The 21,753-nt window shown below is 52.7% G+C and overlaps 1 protein-coding gene across 2 annotated transcripts in view; it reads right to left on the minus strand.

Moving 5' to 3' along the window:
- The window catches only part of LOC138580098 (ephrin type-B receptor 5-like), a 761,617-nt gene that overhangs the window by 283,406 nt on the left and 456,458 nt on the right, over positions 1 to 21,753 (minus strand). For both annotated transcript variants that reach the window (XM_069650378.1, XM_069650379.1), the window contains one exon: positions 499 to 613. In XM_069650378.1, the coding sequence (XP_069506479.1) occupies positions 499 to 613 (115 nt within the window). The remainder of the gene's footprint in view (positions 1 to 498; positions 614 to 21,753) is intronic.

The following is a 21,753-nucleotide window of genomic DNA, read 5'->3' on the forward strand; positions in this document are numbered from 1 at the left end:
CAGGCACCTGACGCAGACCTATGGTCTAACACTGTTCATCACACCTGCCTTTACTCTTACAGGCACCTGACGCAGACCTATGGGCTAACGCTGCTCATCACACCTGCCTTAACTCTTACAGGCACCTTACGCAGATCCATGGACTACAATGTGAATTACATCTGCCTTTACTCTTACAGGCACTTTACGCAGACCCATGGACTACAATGTGAATTACATCTTTTTACCTGTTGCATTTCATGTGTCCTTGCATATGGCTCTGGGAGAGAGACCTCCAAGCCAGAACTCACCCTACTGCCCCTTGCAACAGAGATAGTTGTGTAAGTGCTGCTAACGGTTCGCTTCTGCTTCTTCTCCATTGAATATCAATGACTTCCCCTCTAGAATCCGGAGTGATGTCATGCTGCTAGGCCATTTCACAAACAGACACATCACACACATTGCCTGTACAACAACCTCATGCGTGTCTAGTATTAATTACACACCGAGAATCCTCACCTTTTGACGGTGACGACAAGGATGATGGTGGCCAACATGAGCAAGACGGCAACCCCACCGATGGTTGATCCGACGATTAGTGGGAGTCCATCTTCAGCCGCCTCAGACTTGTGCCCTGGAATAGAAGGACAGGTAATTATCATACAGACCGACCTTTGCCCCGTAGGCATGTGCGTGGGAGGGCTTGGTTCATTTCATTCCATTGAGCTGATGACATACTATGAGATGCTTGTCCCTAGTGGGGGGTCTGGAGAACTGGTGGACTCCCCTTGGGTCTCCCTCGTCACGCCTGGGACACTTGGTAAGACAGGGGTTGGGGGGCTCTCAGCTATGGTCAAGTCCTTCACTGAGAGGATCCTGGTGACCTCTGATGGGCAGTGAGATGGAAGCTGGAGCTGCCTCTGAATTCCAAGGTGAAGTACTCCCCCAGATGAGAGCTCCCCATCTCTGGTGTTATGTTGTGAATGGCCGCCTGTGTCCTCCTGTCCTGATGTGACAGCAGTGGGTGATGAACCCCGTAATCCCCTGCCATGGGGCCCCAGCAGGAGGTCCCAGCATTCCCAGAGAGCTATTCCTACTAATGGCCTTCAGTGGAAGCCATGAACAGCAATGCATTAGAGCTGGATTCATACATGACCTTCGGGTCATCATGCCTTGATGGAGTACATGTAATGCTTATTATAATATTAACTCACCCCCTTCCCCCTTAACTCTCCCCCACAGTGAGCGTATTTATATGGAATGCAATGAATGCAGACTTCTGGGCAAGCAATGTGTCTTAGGGCCTCATTACACGGAAGGCGGTAATCCAGGGTGCTATTAGCACCCTGGACCATGCCGGTAAATTACCGGCACCGCCTTGGTGGAAAGGGAAATTACCACCCTATTCCAAGGTTGGCGGGGCGGTAATTCCCCCTTCCACCATTGCCCTTCCCCATTTTTGCCCCATAGGGCATAATGGGAATGGGGAAGGAGCTAATTACGGCACCGCAATTTTGTGGTGCCGTAATTAGCACCAAGGTCCCTTAGCGGGTTGGTTTTTAACGCCTGCAAAAAGCAGGCGTTAAAGCACCAACCCGCTAAGGGACCTCGTAGTAAGGTGGTAATGGTTAACGGTCACCGTTACCATTAACGGTGGCCGTTAACCATTACCGCCTACCGTGTAATGAGGCTCTTAGTGTTGTGACTATAAATAAAACAGACTGTAGATGCTTGACACACACTGTGCTGCTTTGAACATCTCAAGTTGTGGCATTAGCAACACACTGAGGCACGCCGCAAAATACTTAAGTGGTAGATCTGGAAGAGTCTAAACGTTTAACTGTGACAAAGGTTGCTAGGTGGACCATTGGCGTGGGTCTGAGAAGGGCACCGTTGGGGCCAGGTGCCACCACCCACTCCATGAAACATGGTCTGAGGGTGGGGTGAGGAAGACTCCGTTGTCAACCCAGTGACACTCATCGACTACAGACCTAAACCTCTTCGTAAGAATGTACCGCATTTTGCTAGAGATGGTGGCGGGTGTATGTTATGTTATGTTATTTTGCATTTATATAGCGCTCTATATATCATTGGTATGACCTCAAAGCACTGGTAGCTTGAACACCCTTGGGGACCGTAGTCCAGGTCAGTTGAGGGAATAAGGTGTCGTGGGTGCACCAGTTATGTGTGGAGCTGATGTAATTACCTGTTGGTAGCTGCATCCTAGCATTAGGTCTGGTGGTATTGGTGGTTTTGATATCAGTTGAATGTGTGCAGTCTGGCGGGTGGACACCAAGACCGGGTTCTGGCTGCGTTATGCCTTTAGGACGCTTATGTGTGCAGCTCTGCTGGTTTGTCAGTGGGATATAGCTGCGTTTTATTAGAATGATGAGGTGTTATGGGGTAATGTTCGTATGTGAGCAGCTAGGCCGAAGTTGATCGAGAGGTGTAGCTGCACTCTAAATGAGTGATGGTGTAGAGTAGAGTAAGCATAGTGATATGGGGGTGAGAGTTTGGGTTGAGTTATGATCTAAGACATAGGTAAGTAACATTTATAATTCTATCCAAGTGTGGTACCTGCTGACATTCATAATCTTATGAATAATTTTAGGCATAATTCCATTTGCTCCATAAAACAGGCTCTGTGCCCAAGGACCCTTTATATTCTGATTTTGAGGACATGAGAAAGGCACTACTTACTGGAATATTGTTTGGGGTGAGTGGCCTGCAGAGAGCGATTGGAGCCCAAGCAGCGCGGGATTTACTTCCCGGTATAAAACTCTCCCATCATGTGCATGCCTCATGCCAACAGAGAATCCAAAATGGCCGCCCGGCCTTATATACACTCGAAGAATTCAGTAGAACAAACCTACTATCAAAGCATGATCTCCTAATGAGGGGAATTTATTTAACTGCAATGAATAACACACAGGGCCTCATTACAACCCTGGCGTTAAGGGGTTAACGGCGCCGTAAAAGGCTGCGGCGCCGTTAAACCCTTAACGCCAGATTCACACTTTAACACCTGCTTTTTGCAGGTACCTTGGTGAAATTTACACCCCGCTAAGGGACCTTGGTGCTAATTACGGTACCGCAATTTGCGGTACCGTAATTAGCGCCTTCCCCATTCCCATTGAGCCCTATGGGGCAAAAATGGGAATGGGGAAGGGCCATGGCGGCATGAGGAATTACCGCCCCACCAACCTCGGAATGGGGTGGTAATTCCCCATTCCGCCATGGCGGACTCCGGCATCGACCATGGTGCTAATAGCACCATGGTTTAGCGCGGGAGTCCTAGTTTCACACAAGCTGAGAGGTCATAAATACAAGAGAGACCGCGAGAGCACAGTGCTGTGGGTGTTCGGAGAAGGAAGTTGCTGAGAAAGGCGAGGCTGGAGGTGATAAGAGTCGAGGAGGAAGTGACTGGTGGAGAGAAGGGGGGTGGGGAGTTGAAAAGCTGAGGAGGAGGAGTGAAAAAGGAACATGTGAAGAGAGAAATAGGGGAGGAGATGAAGATGACAGGAGGGGAGGGGGAGATGCAGAGAGTCAGAGATGAAGAGGCAGTGACCTGATGAGCCCAAGGAGGTGGAGTTCCAGAGAAATGAGCCTATCAGATTTGTTAATCCGATGAAGATTAGAATGAGTTCACGAGACTGGGTGGGGGCTCGTGTGGGGAGGGGAGAACTACGAGCTGCCCAGGGGGCAAGATTTACCGCTTTAATACATTTTTCTTTATTCGTCTCCCCTTCCTTGACCCGCTGAAAACCTTGTGGGTTAAAATGCTGCATAACCTTTACTCTTAGAATGTGAGTTGATCTTGGCTTGTGTTCCTGTCCCACCAGTGCTTCCCTGCCCTCTGTGAGTGGGCATCAGTGACTCCTTCTGCACAGTCCATTGTGAGATTCTGAAGTGCAGAACCTCTAGTTCTATGCCATCCCTATGCCAAGGTGGGTCTGTGATCGATGCCAGATCTGCCTGTCATTGGTGATATAGGAAGGCATGGGTGCAGTCACTTGAAGGGGCGCCGCAGATACTTTATAAATGATCCAAAGCTACATGCTCACAAAGTGAAGGACGTGATCGTGGGCTTCAGGATGATTGGGTTCCTTTGTCCAGATGTTACTGCCCAGCTCTCCTTTGTGAGTCAGAGTTTGCTGTGAGAAAGCCCACGTCAGGAACAGGCTCATCACTCCTGCATGACTCCCCCGCCCGCCCCCACATTTCCAGTAGGATGGGAACAGGTTTGCATGCTTCACAGTTGTTGGTGCCTGGCCTGTGCCCAGCTAGGTAATCACACCATGTGGCAATCATTGCACTGGCATGCCCAGGGTCTCACGTGGCAGATAGTGCCATCATGTGCCAGGTGGTTGCATGCAGGGCATTGCCATATCATGTCGAGGGCAGCTGTTCTACTATACGATAGGCATAGTTGGGAGATGCACAACCTTCCTCGTGCCAGGTATTGAGAAAATGAACAAAGTATTGGTTTAACACGCGAGGGTGCAATCCCTGCAGACACCACCCCCCACCTCTCCCACACACAGTGGCCAAACCACATGTGGCAGACCGCGTGCTCCATGTGGATACAGCGATCCCTGGGTATAAACATGGAAGAGTAAGGGTGTTCAATAAAGTATGATGTGCACGTCCTGAGGAATACCAGGCCACACGCCTCTAGAATGGACAGAAACCTTATTGTAAAATAATGGGAGATACCAGCATAACGCCCCTTAGATGAGGTTTCCAGGCACTTTGCAGTAGCCAATTAAGATGTTTGCTCTAGGAGTAATGTGAGCAAACCTCTAATACCACAAGGAATATGCCCAAAACCACAGGCCCCAGCGTATTGACTTCAAGAGTGTTACGCACTGGTACCTTTTTTTTACTAGGGTGGCAACAGCAGTAATGAGTCATGTGGCTCCCCGACAAGGACATCATTTAGACTTTATTTGATTATGCTTTTAAGTAACATTAGCACCTGGGACGGGGGGAGGAGCTAATCAGGTTCCATGAAACGCATGCTGGAACCGCTAATATCAGCACGTATTCCTGACTTCACTCGGGGCATTAACTCGGGCTGCCGGGCCGTTACCCCCGTTCCAGCCCTTGTGGCGAGGTGCTAAAGCCACAATCCTCTCCTATTACGTCATGTAGTAAGGTCTCGATTACTATAATTCTATTCTGTTAGGCAGACTTGAGAGGTAACCAGGAATGAGTAGTAGGCAACCTGCGGCCCGCCACATGTTCCTACTCCCATCGTTTTACTCTGAATGGTGTGGAATCGTGCCAGTTTCAGACCAAAATAGCTGGGCAGCAAGAGATTGACTACACCTGCTGGACGCGATAACCTCACCAGAATTGCAAGATACTATTGTTGACCGGTATCTTTAATGTGTAAGGACTGCTCAAGATATGCGACGAGTGAAGCCTACAGCCTAGTGTGTGAAAAGATTATTTTAAATAATGCTAGCCTTTTTTTCCACCCCAAACCTTTACATCCCGGGTCCTATTTTCATTTTCATTCATTTGCAGTCTCAGTTGCAGCAAACAGTGGTATGCCAGGTATTCCTACCAAAATCTTAATTCCTGATCATCCCTTTGGACATATAGACATGCCGTTGGCAAACAGTGCTTCACCGCTAAAGGAAGGCAAACATGCTCTAGAATCCAGTGGAAAGAAGACCACTCTCTGCCCTTACCCTTAAAAAAATAATAAAACAGATACTGGGCCTCATTCCGAGTAGGGCGGTAAGGGATACTGGGCAACGTTAAGGAGACCGGTGCCGGTAATCCCTTACCGTCCTACTACGAGGTCCCTTAGCGGGTCCTTCCTTTAACGCCTGGTCTGACCAGGTGTTATGGACGGGTCCCGTTAAGGGACTTCAGAGCTAATAACGGTACTGCAAATTGCGGTACTGTTAGTAGCTACTTCCCCATTCCGATTGAGCCCTATGAGGGCTCAAATGGGAATGGGGAATGGCTTTTTCAATGGGGACTTACCGGTCCTGCAAAGGTCGGACTACACGGGTAAGTCCCCATTGAACAAAACCGGTGCCAGTACCGTTATTGGAGGCAGTAATGGCGCAAATAGCACCATGACTACCTCCAATCTCGGAATGAGGCCCACTGTGTTCTTGCAAGAGACACATCTTCATGAAACAGAGTGTAGCGCGCAGGGGCATGTTATCCTTCATGCTACTGAGCTGTTCTCAACCCTTCTTATCCCTTGCGCATCGTTCCCCTTTCCTTTGTCATTGAATGGAACCCTGAGCATGGAACGAGGAAGATATCCATGGAACCCTGAGCGTGGCACGAGGAAGATGTCCATGGAACCCTGAGCGTGGCATGAGGAAGATGTCCGTGGAACCCTGAGCGTGGCACGAGTAAGATGTCCATGGAACCCTGAGCGTGGCACAAGGAAGATGTCCATGGAACCCTGAGCATGGCACGAGAATGATGTCCATGGAACCCTGAGCATGGCACGAGGATGATGTCCATGGAACACTGAGCGTGGCACGAGGATGATGTCCATGGAACCCTGAGCATGGCACGAGGATGATGTCCATGGAACCCTGAGAATGGCACAAGGATGATGTGCATGGAAACCTGAATGTAGCACAAGGATGAAGTCCATGGAGCCCTGAGTGTGGCACAAGGAATATGCCCATGGAGTCCTGAGCATGGCACAAGGAATATGCCCATGGAACCTGAGCGTGGCATGAGGATGATGCCCATGGAACCCTGAGCGTGGCATGAGGAAGATGTCCATGGAACCCTGAGCATGGCACGAGGATGATGTCCATGGAACCCTGAGCGTGGCACGAGGATGCTGTCCATGGAACCCTGAGCTTGGCACGAGGATGATGTCCATGGAACCCTGAGCATGGCACGAGGATGATGTCCATGGAACCCTGAGCATGGCACGTGGAATATGCCCATGGAACCCTGAGCGTGGCACGAGGAAGATGCCCATGGAACCCTGAGCGTGGCACGAGGAAGATGTCCATAGAACCCTGAGCATGGCACGAGGAAGATATCCATGGAACCCTGAGCATGGCACGATGAGGATGCCCATGGAACCCTGAACATGGCACGAGGAAGATGTCCTTGGAGCCCTGAGGGTGGCATGAGGATGATGTCCATGGAGCCCTGAGCTTGGCTCGAGAAAGACATGGCATGAGGATGATGTCCATGGAACCCTGAGCTTGGCACGAGAATGATGTCCATGGAACCCTGAGCATGGCACGAGGATGATGTCCATGGAGCCCTGAGCGTGGCACAAGGATGATGTGCATGGAAACCTGAATGTGGCACAAGGATGAAGTCCATGGAACCCTGAGTGTGGCACGAGGATGATGTCCATGGAACCCTGAGCGTGGCACAAGGAAGATGCCCATGGAACCCTGAGCGTGGCACAAGGATGATGTGCATGGAAACCTGAATGTGGCACAAGGATGAAGTCCATGGAATCCTGAGCGTGGCACGAGGATGATGTCCATGGAGCCCTGAGTGTGGCACGAGGAATATGCCCATGGAGTCCTGAGCATGGCACAAGGAATATGCCCATGGAACCCTGAGCGTGGCATGAGGATGATGCCCATGGAACCCTGAGCGTGGCACGAGGATGATGTCCATGGAACCCTGAGCGTGGCACAAGGATGATGTCCATGGAGCCCAGAGCATGGCTCGAGGAAGACATGGCACGAGGATGATGTCCATGGAACCCTGAGCTTGGCACGAAGATGATGTCCATGGAACCCTGAGCATGGCACGAGGATGATGTCCATGGAACCCTGAGCGTGGCACGAGGATGATGTCCATGGAACCCTGAGCTTGGCACAAGGATGATGTCCATGGAACCCTGAGCATGGCACGAGGATGATGTCCATGGAACCCTGAGCATGGCACGAGGAAGATGCCCATGGAACCCTGAGCGTGGCACGAGGAAGATGTCCATGGAACCCTGAGCATGGCACGAGGAAGATATCCATGGAACCCTGAGCATGGCACGATGAGGATGCCCATGGAACCCTGAACATGGCACGAGGAAGATGTCCTTGGAGCCCTGAGGGTGGCAGAAGGGTGATGTCCATGGAGCCCTGAGCGTGGCACGAGGATGATGTCCATGCAACCCTGAGCGTGGCACGAGGATGATGTCAATGGAGCCCTGAGCGTGGCACGAGGATGATGCCCATGGAACCCTGAGCGTGGCACGAGGAAGATGCCCATGGAACCCTGAGCGTGGCACAAGGATGATGTCCATGGAACCCTGAGCGTGGCACGAGGATGCTGTCCATGGAACCCTGAGCTTGGCACGAGGATGATGTCCATGGAACCCTGAGCATGGCACGAGGATGATGTCCATGGAACCCTGAGCATGGCACGTGGAATATGCCCATGGAACCCTGAGCGTGGCACGAGGAAGATCTCCATGGAACCCCGACCATGGCACGAGGAAGATGTCCATGGAACCCTGACCATGGTGTGAGGATGACATCCATGGACCCCTGAGCATGGCGCGAGGAAGATGTCAATGGAAACCTGAGTATGGCAGGAGGATGATGTCCATGGAACCCTGACCATGGCGCGAGGAAGGTGTCCATGGAACCCTGAGCATGGTGTGAGGATGACATCCATGGAACCCTGAGCGTGGCACAAGGATGATGTCCATGAGCCCTGAGCGTGGCACGAGGATGATATGCCTGGAACCCTGAGCATGGCACGAGGATGATGATTTCCATAGAACAATGAGCATGGCGCGAGGAACATGATGTCAATGGAACCCTGAGCGTGGTACGAGGATGATGTCCATGGAACCATGAGCACAGCATGAGGATGATGTCAATTGAACCCTGAGCATGGCACGAGAAAGATGTCCATGGAACCCTGAGCATGGCACGTGGATGATTACCATGGAACCCTGACCATGGCACGACGATGATGTCCATGGAGCCCTGAGCGTGGCACAAGGATGATGTCCGTGGAACCCTGAGCATGGCACGAGGATGATGTCCATGGAACCCTGAGCATGGCACAAGGAAGATGTCCATGGAACCCTGAGCATGGCACGAGGATGATGTCCATGGAGCCCTGAGCATGGCCCAAGGATGATGTCCGTGGAACCCTGAGCATGGCACGAGTATGATGTCCATGGAACCCTGAGCATGGCACAAGGAAGATGTCCATGGAACCCTGAGCATGGCACAAGGATGATGTCCATGGAGCCCTGAGCATGGCCCAAGGATGAAGTCCATGGAACTCTGAGCCTTGCACAAGGATGATGTCCATAGAACCCTGAGCATGGCACAAGGAAGATGTCCATGGAACCCTGAGCATGGCACGAGGATGATGTCCATGGAACTCTGAGCATTGCACAAGGATGATGTCCATAGAACCCTGAGCATGGCACGAGGATGATATGATATTATATGATAGTTTATATAGCGCCTATGCACAATGTGTTTCAAAGTGCTTCAAGTCAAGGGAGGGAACAAGGGAAAATACAATGACATTCTTACAGGTAATGAACAGTAAGGATGTGAAATTCGCTATCGTACTCGGCCTGACGACATTCAGATAGTGCAAGAGCTAAGACATAGATAAGGAAGGGAGGGGGGAAGTGGGAAGGAAATGGAAACAGAGAGGCAACTACTGTACTAGGCCTGACGACATTTCTGAGAGCCGGAGAAAAACAAAAGGTGAGGGAGAGGGGTGCAGAAAGGTAGGGAAGGAACAAAACAAGCGACTATTATACTAGGCCTGACGACATTTCAGATAGTACTGGAGTGGGGGGGGGGTTGGGGCGTTTACCAGTAAGGGGCGGGAGGAGGAGACAGACAAGGTTGCTATCATACTAGGTCCAGGGACAATTCTGATAGATTAAGTGCATAAAAGAAAGTAAGGGGAGGCGGGGAGGATACAGGAAAAGGGAAAAAGGGAGAGGAGGAGAGAACAGAGCGTAAGAAGTCATAAAGAGTGGAGAAGCAAGAAGGGAGAGCAAATACAATTGCAAAAGTCAGTAACCCTGTGATGTTCATGGAACCTTGAGCATGGCATGAGGAAGATGTCCATGGAACCTTGAGCATGGCACGAGGAAGGTGTCCATGGAACCCTGAGCATGGCACGAGGATGATGCCAATGGAACCCTGATCGTGGCACGAGGCTGATGTCCATGGAACCCTGAGCGTGGCGCGAGGCTGATGTCCATGGAGCCCTGAGCGTGGCACGAGGAAGATGCCCATGGAATCCTGAGCGTGGCACGAGGCTGATGTCCATGGAACCCTGAGCGTGGTGCGAGGATGATGTCCATGGAACCCTGAGCATGGCACGAGGAAGATGATGTCCATGGAACCCTGAGCCTGGCACAAGGAAGATGTCCATAGAACCCTGCGCGTAGCACGAGGATGATGTCCATGGAACCCTGAGCATGGCATGAGGAAGATGTCCATGGAACCTTGAGCATGGCATGTGGAAGATGTCCATGGAACCCTGAGTATGGCACAGGGATGATGTCCATGGAACCCTGAGCATGGCACAAGAATGATGTCCATGGAAACCTGAGCGTGGACGAGGATGATGTCCATGGACCCTGAGCGTGGCACAAGGATGATGTCCATGGAGCCCTGAGTGTGGCATGAGGAAGTTGTCTATGGAACCCTGAGCATGGCAAGTGGAAGATGTCCATGGAACCCTGAGTATGGCACGAGGATGATGTCCATGGAACCCTGAGCTTGGCACGAGGATGATGTCCATGGAACCATGAGCACGGCAAAAGGATGATGTCCATGGAACCCTGAGCATGGCACGAGGATGATGTCCATGGAACCCTGAGAATGGCCCGAGGATGAAGTCCATGGAACCCTGAGCATGGCACGAGGATGATGTCCATGGAACCCTGAGCGTGGCACGAGGATGATGTCAATGGACCCTGAGCGTGGCATAAGGATAATGTCCATGGATCCCTGAGCGTGGCACGAGGATGATGTCCATGGAGCCCTGAGCATGGCCCAAGGATGATGTCCGTGGAACCCTGAGCGTGGCACGAGGATGATGTCCATGGAACCATGAACACGGCACAAGGATGATGTCCATGGAACCCGGAGCATGGCACGAGGATGATGTCCATGGAACCCTGAGAATGGCCCGAGGATGAAGTCCATGGAACCCTGAGCGTGGCACGAGGATGATGTCCATGGAACCCTGAGCGTGGCATGAGGAAGGTGTCTATGGAACCCTGAGCATGGCAAGTGGAAGATGTCCATGGAACCCTGAGTATGGCACAGGGATGATGTCCATGGAACCCTGAGCATGGCACAAGAAAGATGTCCATGGAACCCTGAGAGTGGCACGAGGATGATGTCCATGGACCCTGAGCGTGGCAGAAGAATGATGTCCTTGGAGCCCTGAGCGTGGCACGAGGATGATGTCCATGGAACCCTGAGCATGGCACGAGGATAATGATTTCCATGGAACAGTGAGGGTAGCACGAGGATGATGATTTCCATAGAACACTGAGCATGGCATGAGCATGATGATTTCTATGGAACCCTGAGCATGGCATGAGGATGATGTCCATGGAACCCTGAGCATGCACGAGGAAGATCTCCATGGAACCCTGAGCATGGCATGAGGAAGATCTCCATGGAACCCTGAGCATGGCACAAGGATGATTTCCATGGACCCCTGACCATGGCACGAGGATGATTTCCATGGAACCCTGACCATGGCACGAGGATGATGTCAATGGAGCCCTGAGCGTGGCACGAGGATGATGTCCATAGAACCCTGAGCATGGCACAAGAAAGATGTCCATGGAACCCTGAGCGTGGCACGAGGATGATGTCAATGGACCCTGAGCATGGCATAAGGATAATGTCCATGGAGCCTTGAGCGTGGCACGAGGATGATGTCCATGGAACCCTGAGCATGGCACGAGGATGATGTCCATGGAACCATGAGCACGGCACAAGGATGATGTCCATGGAACCTTGAGCATGGCACGAGGATGATGTCCATGGAGCCCAGAGCGTGGCATGAGGAAGGTGTCTATGGAACCCTGAGCATGGCAAGTGGAAGATGTCCATGGAACCATGAGTATGGCACAGGGATAATGTCCATGGAACCCTGAGCATGGCACAAGAAAGATGTCCATGGAACCCTGAGAGTGGCCCGAGGATGAAGTCCATGGAACCCTGAGCGTGGCACAAGGATGATGTCCATGGAACCCTGAGCGTGGCATGAGGAAGGTGTCTATGGAACCCTGAGCATGGCAAGTGGAACCCTGAGTATGGCACAGGGATGATGTCCATGGAACCCTGAGCATGGCACAAGAAAGATGTCAATGGAACCCTGATAGTGGCACGAGGATGATGTCCATGGACCCTGAGCGTGGCAGAAGGATGATGTCAATGGAGCCCTGAGCGTGGCACGAGGATGATGTCCATGGAACCCTGAGCGTGGCACGAGGATGATGTCAATGGAGCCCTGAGCGTGGCACGAGGATGATGCCCATGGAACCCTGAGCGTGGCACGAGGAAGATGCCCATGGAACCCTGACCGTGGCACAAGGAAGATGTCCATGGAACCCTGAGCATGGCACGAGAATGATGTCCATGGAACCCTGAGCATGGCACGAGGATGATGTCCATGGAACACTGAGCGTGGCATGAGGATGATGTCCATGGAACCCTGAGCATGGCACGAGGATGATGTCCATGGAACCCTGAGAATGGCACAAGGATGATGTGCATGGAAACCTGAATGTAGCACAAGGATGAAGTCCATGGAGCCCTGAGTGTGGCACAAGGAATATGCCCATGGAGTCCTGAGCATGGCACAAGGAATATGCCCATGGAACCTGAGCGTGGCATGAGGATGATGCCCATGGAACCCTGAGCGTGGCATGAGGAAGATGTCCATGGAACCCTGAGCGTGGCACGAGGATGATGTCCATGGAACCCTGAGCATGGCACGAGGAAGATGTCCATGGAACCCTGAGCGTGGCACAAGGATGATGTCCATGGAGCCCAGAGCATGGCTCGAGGAAGACATGGCACGAGGATGATGTCCATGGAACCCTGAGCTTGGCACGAAGATGATGTCCATGGAACCCTGAGCATGGCACGAAGATGATGTCCATGGAACCCTGAGCGTGGCACGAGGATGATGTCCATGGAACCCTGAGCTTGGCACGAGGATGATGTCCATGGAACCCTGAGCATGGCACGAGGATGATGTCCATGGAACCCTGAGCATGGCACGTGGAATATGCCCATGGAACCCTGAGCGTGGCACGAGGAAGATGCCCATGGAACCCTGAGCGTGGCACGAGGAAGATGTCCATGGAACCCTGAGCATGGCACGAGGAAGATATCCATGGAACCCTGAGCATGGCACGATGAGGATGCCCATGGAACCCTGTACATGGCACGAGGAAGATGTCCTTGGAGCCCTGAGGGTGGCACGAGGATGATGTCCATGGAGCCCTGAGCTTGGCTCGAGAAAGACATGGCACGAGGATGATGTCCATGGAACCCTGAGCTTGGCACGAGAATGATGTCCATGGAACCCTGAGCATGGCACGAGGATGATGTCCATGGAGCCCTGAGCGTGGCACAAGGATGATGTGCATGGAAACCTGAATGTGGCACAAGGATGAAGTCCCTGGAACCCTGAGTGTGGCACGAGGATGATGTCCATGGAACCCTGAGCGTGGCACAAGGAAGATGCCCATGGAACCCTGAGCGTGGCAGAAGGATGATGTGCATGGAAACCTGAATGTGGCACAAGGATGAAGTCCATGGAGCCCTGAGTGTGGCACAAGGAATATGCCCATGGAGTCCTGAGCATGGCACAAGGAATATGCCCATGGAACCTGAGCATGGCATGAGGATGATGCCCATGGAACCCTGAGCGTGGCATGAGGAAGATGTCCATGGAACCCTGAGCGTGGCACGAGGATGATGTCCATGGAACCCTGAGCTTGGCAAGAGGAAGATGTCCATGGAAACCTGAATGTGGCACAAGGATGAAGTCCATGGAGCCCTGAGTGTGGCACAAGGAATATGCCCATGGAGTCCTGAGCATGGCACAAGGAATATGCCCATGGAACCTGAGCGTGGCATGAGGATGATGCCCATGGAACCCTGAGCGTGGCATGAGGAAGATGTCCATGGAACCCTGAGCGTGGCACGAGGATGATGTCCATGGAACCCTGAGCTTGGCAAGAGGAAGATGTCCATGGAACCCTGAGCGTGGCACAAGGATGATGTCCATGGAGCCCAGAGCATGGCTCGAGGAAGACATGGCACGAGGATGATGTCCATGGAACCCTGAGCTTGGCACGAAGATGATGTCCATGGAACCCTGAGCATGGCACGAGGATGATGTCCATGGAACCCTGAGCGTGGCACGAGGATGATGTCCATGGAACCCTGAGCTTGGCACGAGGATGATGTCCATGGAACCCTGAGCATGGCACGAGGATGATGTCCATGGAACCCTGAGCATGGCACGTGGAATATGCCCATGGAACCCTGAGCGTGGCACGAGGAAGATGCCCATGGAACCCTGAGCGTGGCACGAGGAAGATGTCCATGGAACCCTGAGCATGGCACGAGGAAGATATCCATGGAACCCTGAGCATGGCACGATGAGGATGCCCATGGAACCCTGAACATGGCACGAGGAAGATGTCCTTGGAGCCCTGAGGGTGGCACGAGGATGATGTCCATGGAGCCCTGAGCTTGGCTCGAGAAAGACATGGCACGAGGATGATGTCCATGGAACCCTGAGCTTGGCACGAGAATGATGTCCATGGAACCCTGAGCATGGCACGAGGATGATGTCCATGGAGCCCTGAGCGTGGCACAAGGATGATGTGCATGGAAACCTGAATGTGGCACAAGGATGAAGTCCATGGAACCCTGAGCGTGGCAGGAGGATGATGTCCATGGAGCCCTGAGCGTGGCACAAGGAAGATGCCCATGGAACCCTGAGCGTGGCACAAGGATGATGTCCATGGAACCCTGAGCTTGGCACGAGAATGATGTCCATGGAACCCTGAGCATGGCACGAGGATGATGTCCATGGAGCCCTGAGCGTGGCACAAGGATGATGTGCATGGAAACCTGAATGTGGCACAAGGATGAAGTCCATGGAACCCTGAGCGTGGCAGGAGGATGATGTCCATGGAGCCCTGAGCATGGCACGCGGGAGATGTCCATGGAACCCTGAGCATGGTGTGAGGATGACATCCATGGAACCCTGACCATGGCACGAGGAGGATGTTCATGGAACTCTGAGAGTGGCACGAGGAAGATGCCCATGGAACCCTGAGCATGGCAAGTGGAAGATGTCAATGGAAACCTGAGTATGGCAGAGGGATGATGTCCATGGAACCCTGAGCTTGTCACGAGGAAGATCTCCATGGAACCCCGACCATGGCACGAGGAAGATGTCCATGGAACCCTGACCATGGTGTGAGGATGACATCCATGGACCCCTGAGCATGGCGCGAGGAAGATGTCAATGGAAACCTTAGTATGGCAGGAGGATGATGTCCATGGAACCCTGACCATGGCGCGAGGAAGGTGTCCATGGAACCCTGAGCATGGTGTGAGGATGACATCCATGGAACCCTGAGCGTGGCACAATGATGATGTCCATGAGCCCTGAGCGTGGCACGAGGATGATATCCCTGGAACCCTGAGCATGGCACGAGGATGATGATTTCCATAGAACAATGAGCGTGGCGCGAGGAACATGATGTCAATGGAACCCTGAGCGTGGTACGAGGATGATGTCCATGGAACCATGAGCACAGCATGAGGATGATGTCAATTGAACCCTGAGCATGGCACGAGAAAGATGTCCATGGAACCCTGAGCATGGCACGAGGATGATTTCCATGGAACCCTGACCATGGCACGACGATGATGTCCATGGAGCCCTGAGCGTGGCACAAGGATGATGTCTGTGGAACCCTGAGCATGGCACGAGGATGATGTCCATGGAACCCTGAGCATGGCACAAGGAAGATGTCCATGGAACCCTGAGCATGGCACGAGGATGATGTCCATGGAGCCCTGAGCATGGCCCAAGGATGATGTCCGTGGAACCCTGAGCATGGCACGAGTATGATGTCCATGGAACCCTGAGCATGGCACAAGGAAGATGTCCATGGAACCCTGAGCATGGCACAAGGATGATGTCCATGGAGCCCTGAGCATGGCCCAAGGATGAAGTCCATGGAACTCTGAGCCTTGCACAAGGATGATGTCCATAGAACCCTGAGCATGGCACAAGGAAGATGTCCATGGAACCCTGAGCATGGCACGAGGATGATGTCCATGGAACTCTGAGCATTGCACAAGGATGATGTCCATAGAACCCTGAGCATGGCACGAGGATGATATGATATTATATGATAGTTTATATAGCGCCTATGCACAATGTGTTTCAAAGTGCTTCAAGTCAAGGGAGGGAACAAGGGAAAATACAATGACATTCTTACAGGTAATGAACAGTAAGGATGTGAAATTCACTATCGTACTCGGCCTGACGACATTCAGATAGTGCAAGAGCTAAGACATAGATAAGGAAGGGAGGGGGAGAGTGGGAAGGAAAAGGAAACAGACTGGCGACTACCGTATTAGGCCTGACGACATTTCTGAGAGCCGGAGAAAAACAAAAGGTGAGGGAGAGGGGTGCAGAAAGGTAGGGAAGGAACAAAACAAGCGACTATTATACTAGGCCTGACGACATTTCAGATAGTACTGGAGTGGGGGGGGGGGTTGGGGCGTTTACCAGTAAGGGGCGGGAGGAGGAGACAGACAAGGTTGCTATCATACTAGGTCCAGGGACAATTCTGATAGATTAAGTGCATAAAAGAAAGTAAGGGGAGGTGGGGAGGATACAGGAAAAGGGAAAAAGGGAGAGGAGGAGAGAACAGAGCGTAAGAAGTCATAAAGAGTGGAGAAGCAAGAAGGGAGAGCAAATACAATTGCAAAAGTCAGTAACCCTGTGATGTTCATGGAACCTTGAGCATGGCATGAGGAAGATGTCCATGGAACCTTGAGCATGGCACGAGGAAGGTGTCCATGGAACCCTGAGCATGGCACGAGGATGATGCCAATGGAACCCTGATCGTGGCACGAGGCTGATGTCCATGGAACCCTGAGCGTGGCGCGAGGCTGATGTCCATGGAGCCCTGAGCGTGGCACGAGGAAGATGCCCATGGAATCCTGAGCGTGGCACGAGGCTGATGTCCATGGAACCCTGAGCGTGGTGCGAGGATGATGTCCATGGAACCCTGAGCATGGCACGAGGAAGATGATGTCCATGGAACCCTGAGCCTGGCACAAGGAAGATGTCCATAGAACCCTGCGCGTAGCACGAGGATGATGTCCATGGAACCCTGAGCATGGCATGAGGAAGATGTCCATGGAACCTTGAGCATGGCATGTGGAAGATGTCCATGGAACCCTGAGTATGGCACAGGGATGATGTCCATGGAACCCTGAGCATGGCACAAGAATGATGTCCATGGAAACCTGAGCGTGGACGAGGATGATGTCCATGGACCCTGAGCGTGGCACAAGGATGATGTCCATGGAGCCCTGAGTGTGGCATGAGGAAGTTGTCTATGGAACCCTGAGCATGGCAAGTGGAAGATGTCCATGGAACCCTGAGTATGGTACGAGGATGATGTCCATGGAACCCTGAGCTTGGCACGAGGATGATGTCCATGGAACCATGAGCACGGCAAAAGGATGATGTCCATGGAACCCTGAGCTTGGCACGAGGATGATGTCCATGGAACCCTGAGAATGGCTCGAGGATGAAGTCCATGGAACCCTGAGCATGGCACGAGGATGATGTCCATGGAACCCTGAGCGTGGCACGAGGATGATGTCAATGGACCCTGAGCGTGGCATAAGGATAATGTCCATGTAGCCCTGAGCGTGGCACGAGGATGATGTCCATGGAGCCCTGAGCATGGCCCAAGGATGATGTCCGTGGAACCCTGAGCTTGGCACGAGGATGATGTCCATGGAACCATGAACACGGCACAAGGATGATGTCCATGGAACCCGGAGCATGGCACGAGGATGATGTCCATGGAACCCTGAGAATGGCCCGAGGATGAAGTCCATGGAACCCTGAGCGTGGCACGAGGATGATGTCCATGGAACCCTGAGCGTGGCATGAGGAAGGTGTCTATGGAACCCTTAGCATGGCAAGTGGAAGATGTCCATGGAACCCTGAGTATGGCACAGGGATGATGTCCATGGAACCCTGAGCATGGCACAAGAAAGATGTCCATGGAACCCTGAGAGTGGCACGAGGATGATGTCCATGGACCCTGAGCGTGGCAGAAGAATGATGTCCTTGGAGCCCTGAGCGTGGCACGAGGATGATGTCCATGGAACCCTGAGCATGGCACGAGGATAATGATTTCCATGGAACAGTGAGGGTGGCACGAGGATGATGATTTCCATAGAACACTGAGCATGGCATGAGCATGATGATTTCTATGGAACCCTGAGCATGGCACGAGGATGATGTCCATGGAACCCTGAGCATGAACGAGGAAGATCTCCATGGAACCCTGAGCATGGCATGAGGAAGATCTCCATGGAACCCTGAGCATGGCACAAGGATGATTTCCATGGACCCCTGACCATGGCACGAGGATGATTTCCATGGAACCCTGACCATGGCACGAGGATGATGTCAATGGAGCCCTGAGCGTGGCACGAGGATGATGTCCATAGAACCCTGAGCATGGCACAAGAAAGATGTCCAATGAACCCTGAGCGTGGCACGAGGATGATGTCAATGGACCCTGAGCATGGCATAAGGATAATGTCCATGGAGCCTTGAGCGTGGCACGAGGATGATGTCCATGGAACCCTGAGCATGGCACGAGGATGATGATTTCTATGGAACCCTGAGCATGGCGCGAGGAACATGATGTCCATGGAACACTGAGCGTGGCACGAGGATGATGTCCATGGAACCATGAGCACGGCACGAGGATGATGTCCATGGAACCCTGAGAATGGCCCGAGGATGAAGTCCATGGAACCCTGAGCGTGGCACGAGGATGATGTCCATGGAACCCTGAGCGTGGCATGAGGAAGGTGTCTATGGAACCCTTAGCATGGCAAGTGGAAGATGTCCATGGAACCCTGAGTATGGCACAGGGATGATGTCCATGGAACCCTGAGCATGGCACAAGAAAGATGTCCATGGAACCCTGAGAGTGGCACGAGGATGATGTCCATGGACCCTGAGCGTGGCAGAAGAATGATGTCCTTGGAGCCCTGAGCGTGGCACGAGGATGATGTCCATGGAACCCTGAGCATGGCACGAGGATAATGATTTCCATGGAACAGTGAGGGTGGCACGAGGATGATGATTTCCATAGAACACTGAGCATGGCATGAGCATGATGATTTCTATGGAACCCTGAGCATGGCACGAGGATGATGTCCATGGAACCCTGAGCATGAACGAGGAAGATCTCCATGGAACCCTGAGCATGGCATGAGGAAGATCTCCATGGAACCCTGAGCATGGCACAAGGATGATTTCCATGGACCCCTGACCATGGCACGAGGATGATTTCCATGGAACCCTGACCATGGCACGAGGATGATGTCAATGGAGCCCTGAGCGTGGCACGAGGATGATGTCCATAGAACCCTGAGCATGGCACAAGAAAGATGTCCAATGAACCCTGAGCGTGGCACGAGGATGATGTCAATGGACCCTGAGCATGGCATAAGGATAATGTCCATGGAGCCTTGAGCGTGGCACGAGGATGATGTCCATGGAACCCTGAGCATGGCACGAGGATGATGATTTCTATGGAACCCTGAGCATGGCGCGAGGAACATGATGTCCATGGAACACTGAGCGTGGCACGAGGATGATGTCCATGGAACCATGAGCACGGCACAAGGATGATGTCCATGGAACCTTGAGCATGGCACGAGGATGATGTCCATGGAGCCCAGAGCGTGGCATGAGGAAGGTGTCTATGGAACCCTGAGCATGGCAAGTGGAAGATGTCCATGGAACCATGAGTATGGCACAGGGATAATGTCCATGGAACCCTGAGCATGGCACAAGAAAGATGTCCATGGAACCCTGAGAGTGGCCCGAGGATGAAGTCCATGGAACCCTGAGCGTGGCACAAGGATGATGTCCATGGAACCCTGAGCGTGGCATGAGGAAGGTGTCTATGGAACCCTGAGCATGGCAAGTGGAACCCTGAGTATGGCACAGGGATGATGTCCATGGAACCCTAAGCATGGCACAAGAACGATGTCAATGGAACCCTGATAGTGGCACGAGGATGATGTCCATGGACCCTGAGCGTGGCAGAAGGATGATGTCCATGGAGCCCTGAGCGTGGCACGAGGATGATGTCCATGGAACCCTGAGCGTGGCACGAAGATGATGTCAATGGAGCCCTGAGCGTGGCACGAGGATGATGCCCATGGAACCCTGAGCGTGGCACGAGGAAGATGCCCATGGAACCCTGAGCGTGGCACAAGGAAGATGTCCATGGAACCCTGAGCATGGCACGAGAATGATGTCCATAGAACCCTGAGCATGGCACGAGGATGATGTCCATGGAACACTGAGCGTGGCATGAGGATGATGTCCATGGAACCCTGAGCATGGCACGAGGATGATGTCCATGGAACCCTGAGAATGGCACAAGGATGATGTGCATGGAAACCTGAATGTAGCACAAGGATGAAGTCCATGGAGCCCTGAGTGTGGCACAAGGAATATGCCCATGGAGTCCTGAGCATGGCACAAGGAATATGCCCATGGAACCTGAGCGTGGCATGAGGATGATGCCCATGGAACCCTGAGCGTGGCATGAGGAAGATGTCCATGGAACCCTGAGCGTGGCACGAGGATGATGTCCATGGAACCCTGAGCATGGCACGAGGAAGATGTCCATGGAACCCTGAGCGTGGCACAAGGATGATGTCCATGGAGCCCAGAGCATGGCTCGAGGAAGACATGGCACGAGGATGATGTCCATGGAACCCTGAGCTTGGCACGAAGTTGATGTCCATGGAACCCTGAGCATGGCACGAGGATGATGTCCATGGAACCCTGAGCGTGGCACGAGGATGATGTCCATGGAACCCTGAGCTTGGCACGAGGATGATGTCCATGGAACCCTGAGCATGGCACGAGGATGATGTCCATGGAACCCTGAGCATGGCACGTGGAATATGCCCATGGAACCCTGAGCGTGGCACGAGGAAGATGCCCATGGAACCCTGAGCGTGGCACGAGGAAGATGTCCATGGAACCCTGAGCATGGCACGAGGAAGATATCCATGGAACCCTGAGCATGGCACGATGAGGATGCCCATGGAACCCTGAACATGGCACGAGGAAGATGTCCTTGGAGCCCTGAGGGTGGCACGAGGATGATGTCCATGGAGCCCTGAGCTTGGCTCGAGAAAGACATGGCACGAGGATGATGTCCATGGAACCCTGAGCTTGGCACGAGAATGATGTCCATGGAACCCTGAGCATGGCACGACGATGATGTCCATGGAGCCCTGAGCGTGGCACAAGGATGATGTGCATGGAAACCTGAATGTGGCACAAGGATGAAGTCCCTGGAACCCTGAGTGTGGCACGAGGATGATGTCCATGGAACCCTGAGCGTGGCACAAGGAAGATGCCCATGGAACCCTGAGCGTGGCAGAAGGATGATGTGCATGGAAACCT

Source organism: Ambystoma mexicanum, chromosome 3p, assembly GCF_040938575.1.
Source record: "Ambystoma mexicanum isolate Mex_15411 chromosome 3p, UKY_AmexF1_1, whole genome shotgun sequence".
NCBI lineage: Eukaryota > Metazoa > Chordata > Amphibia > Caudata > Ambystomatidae > Ambystoma > Ambystoma mexicanum.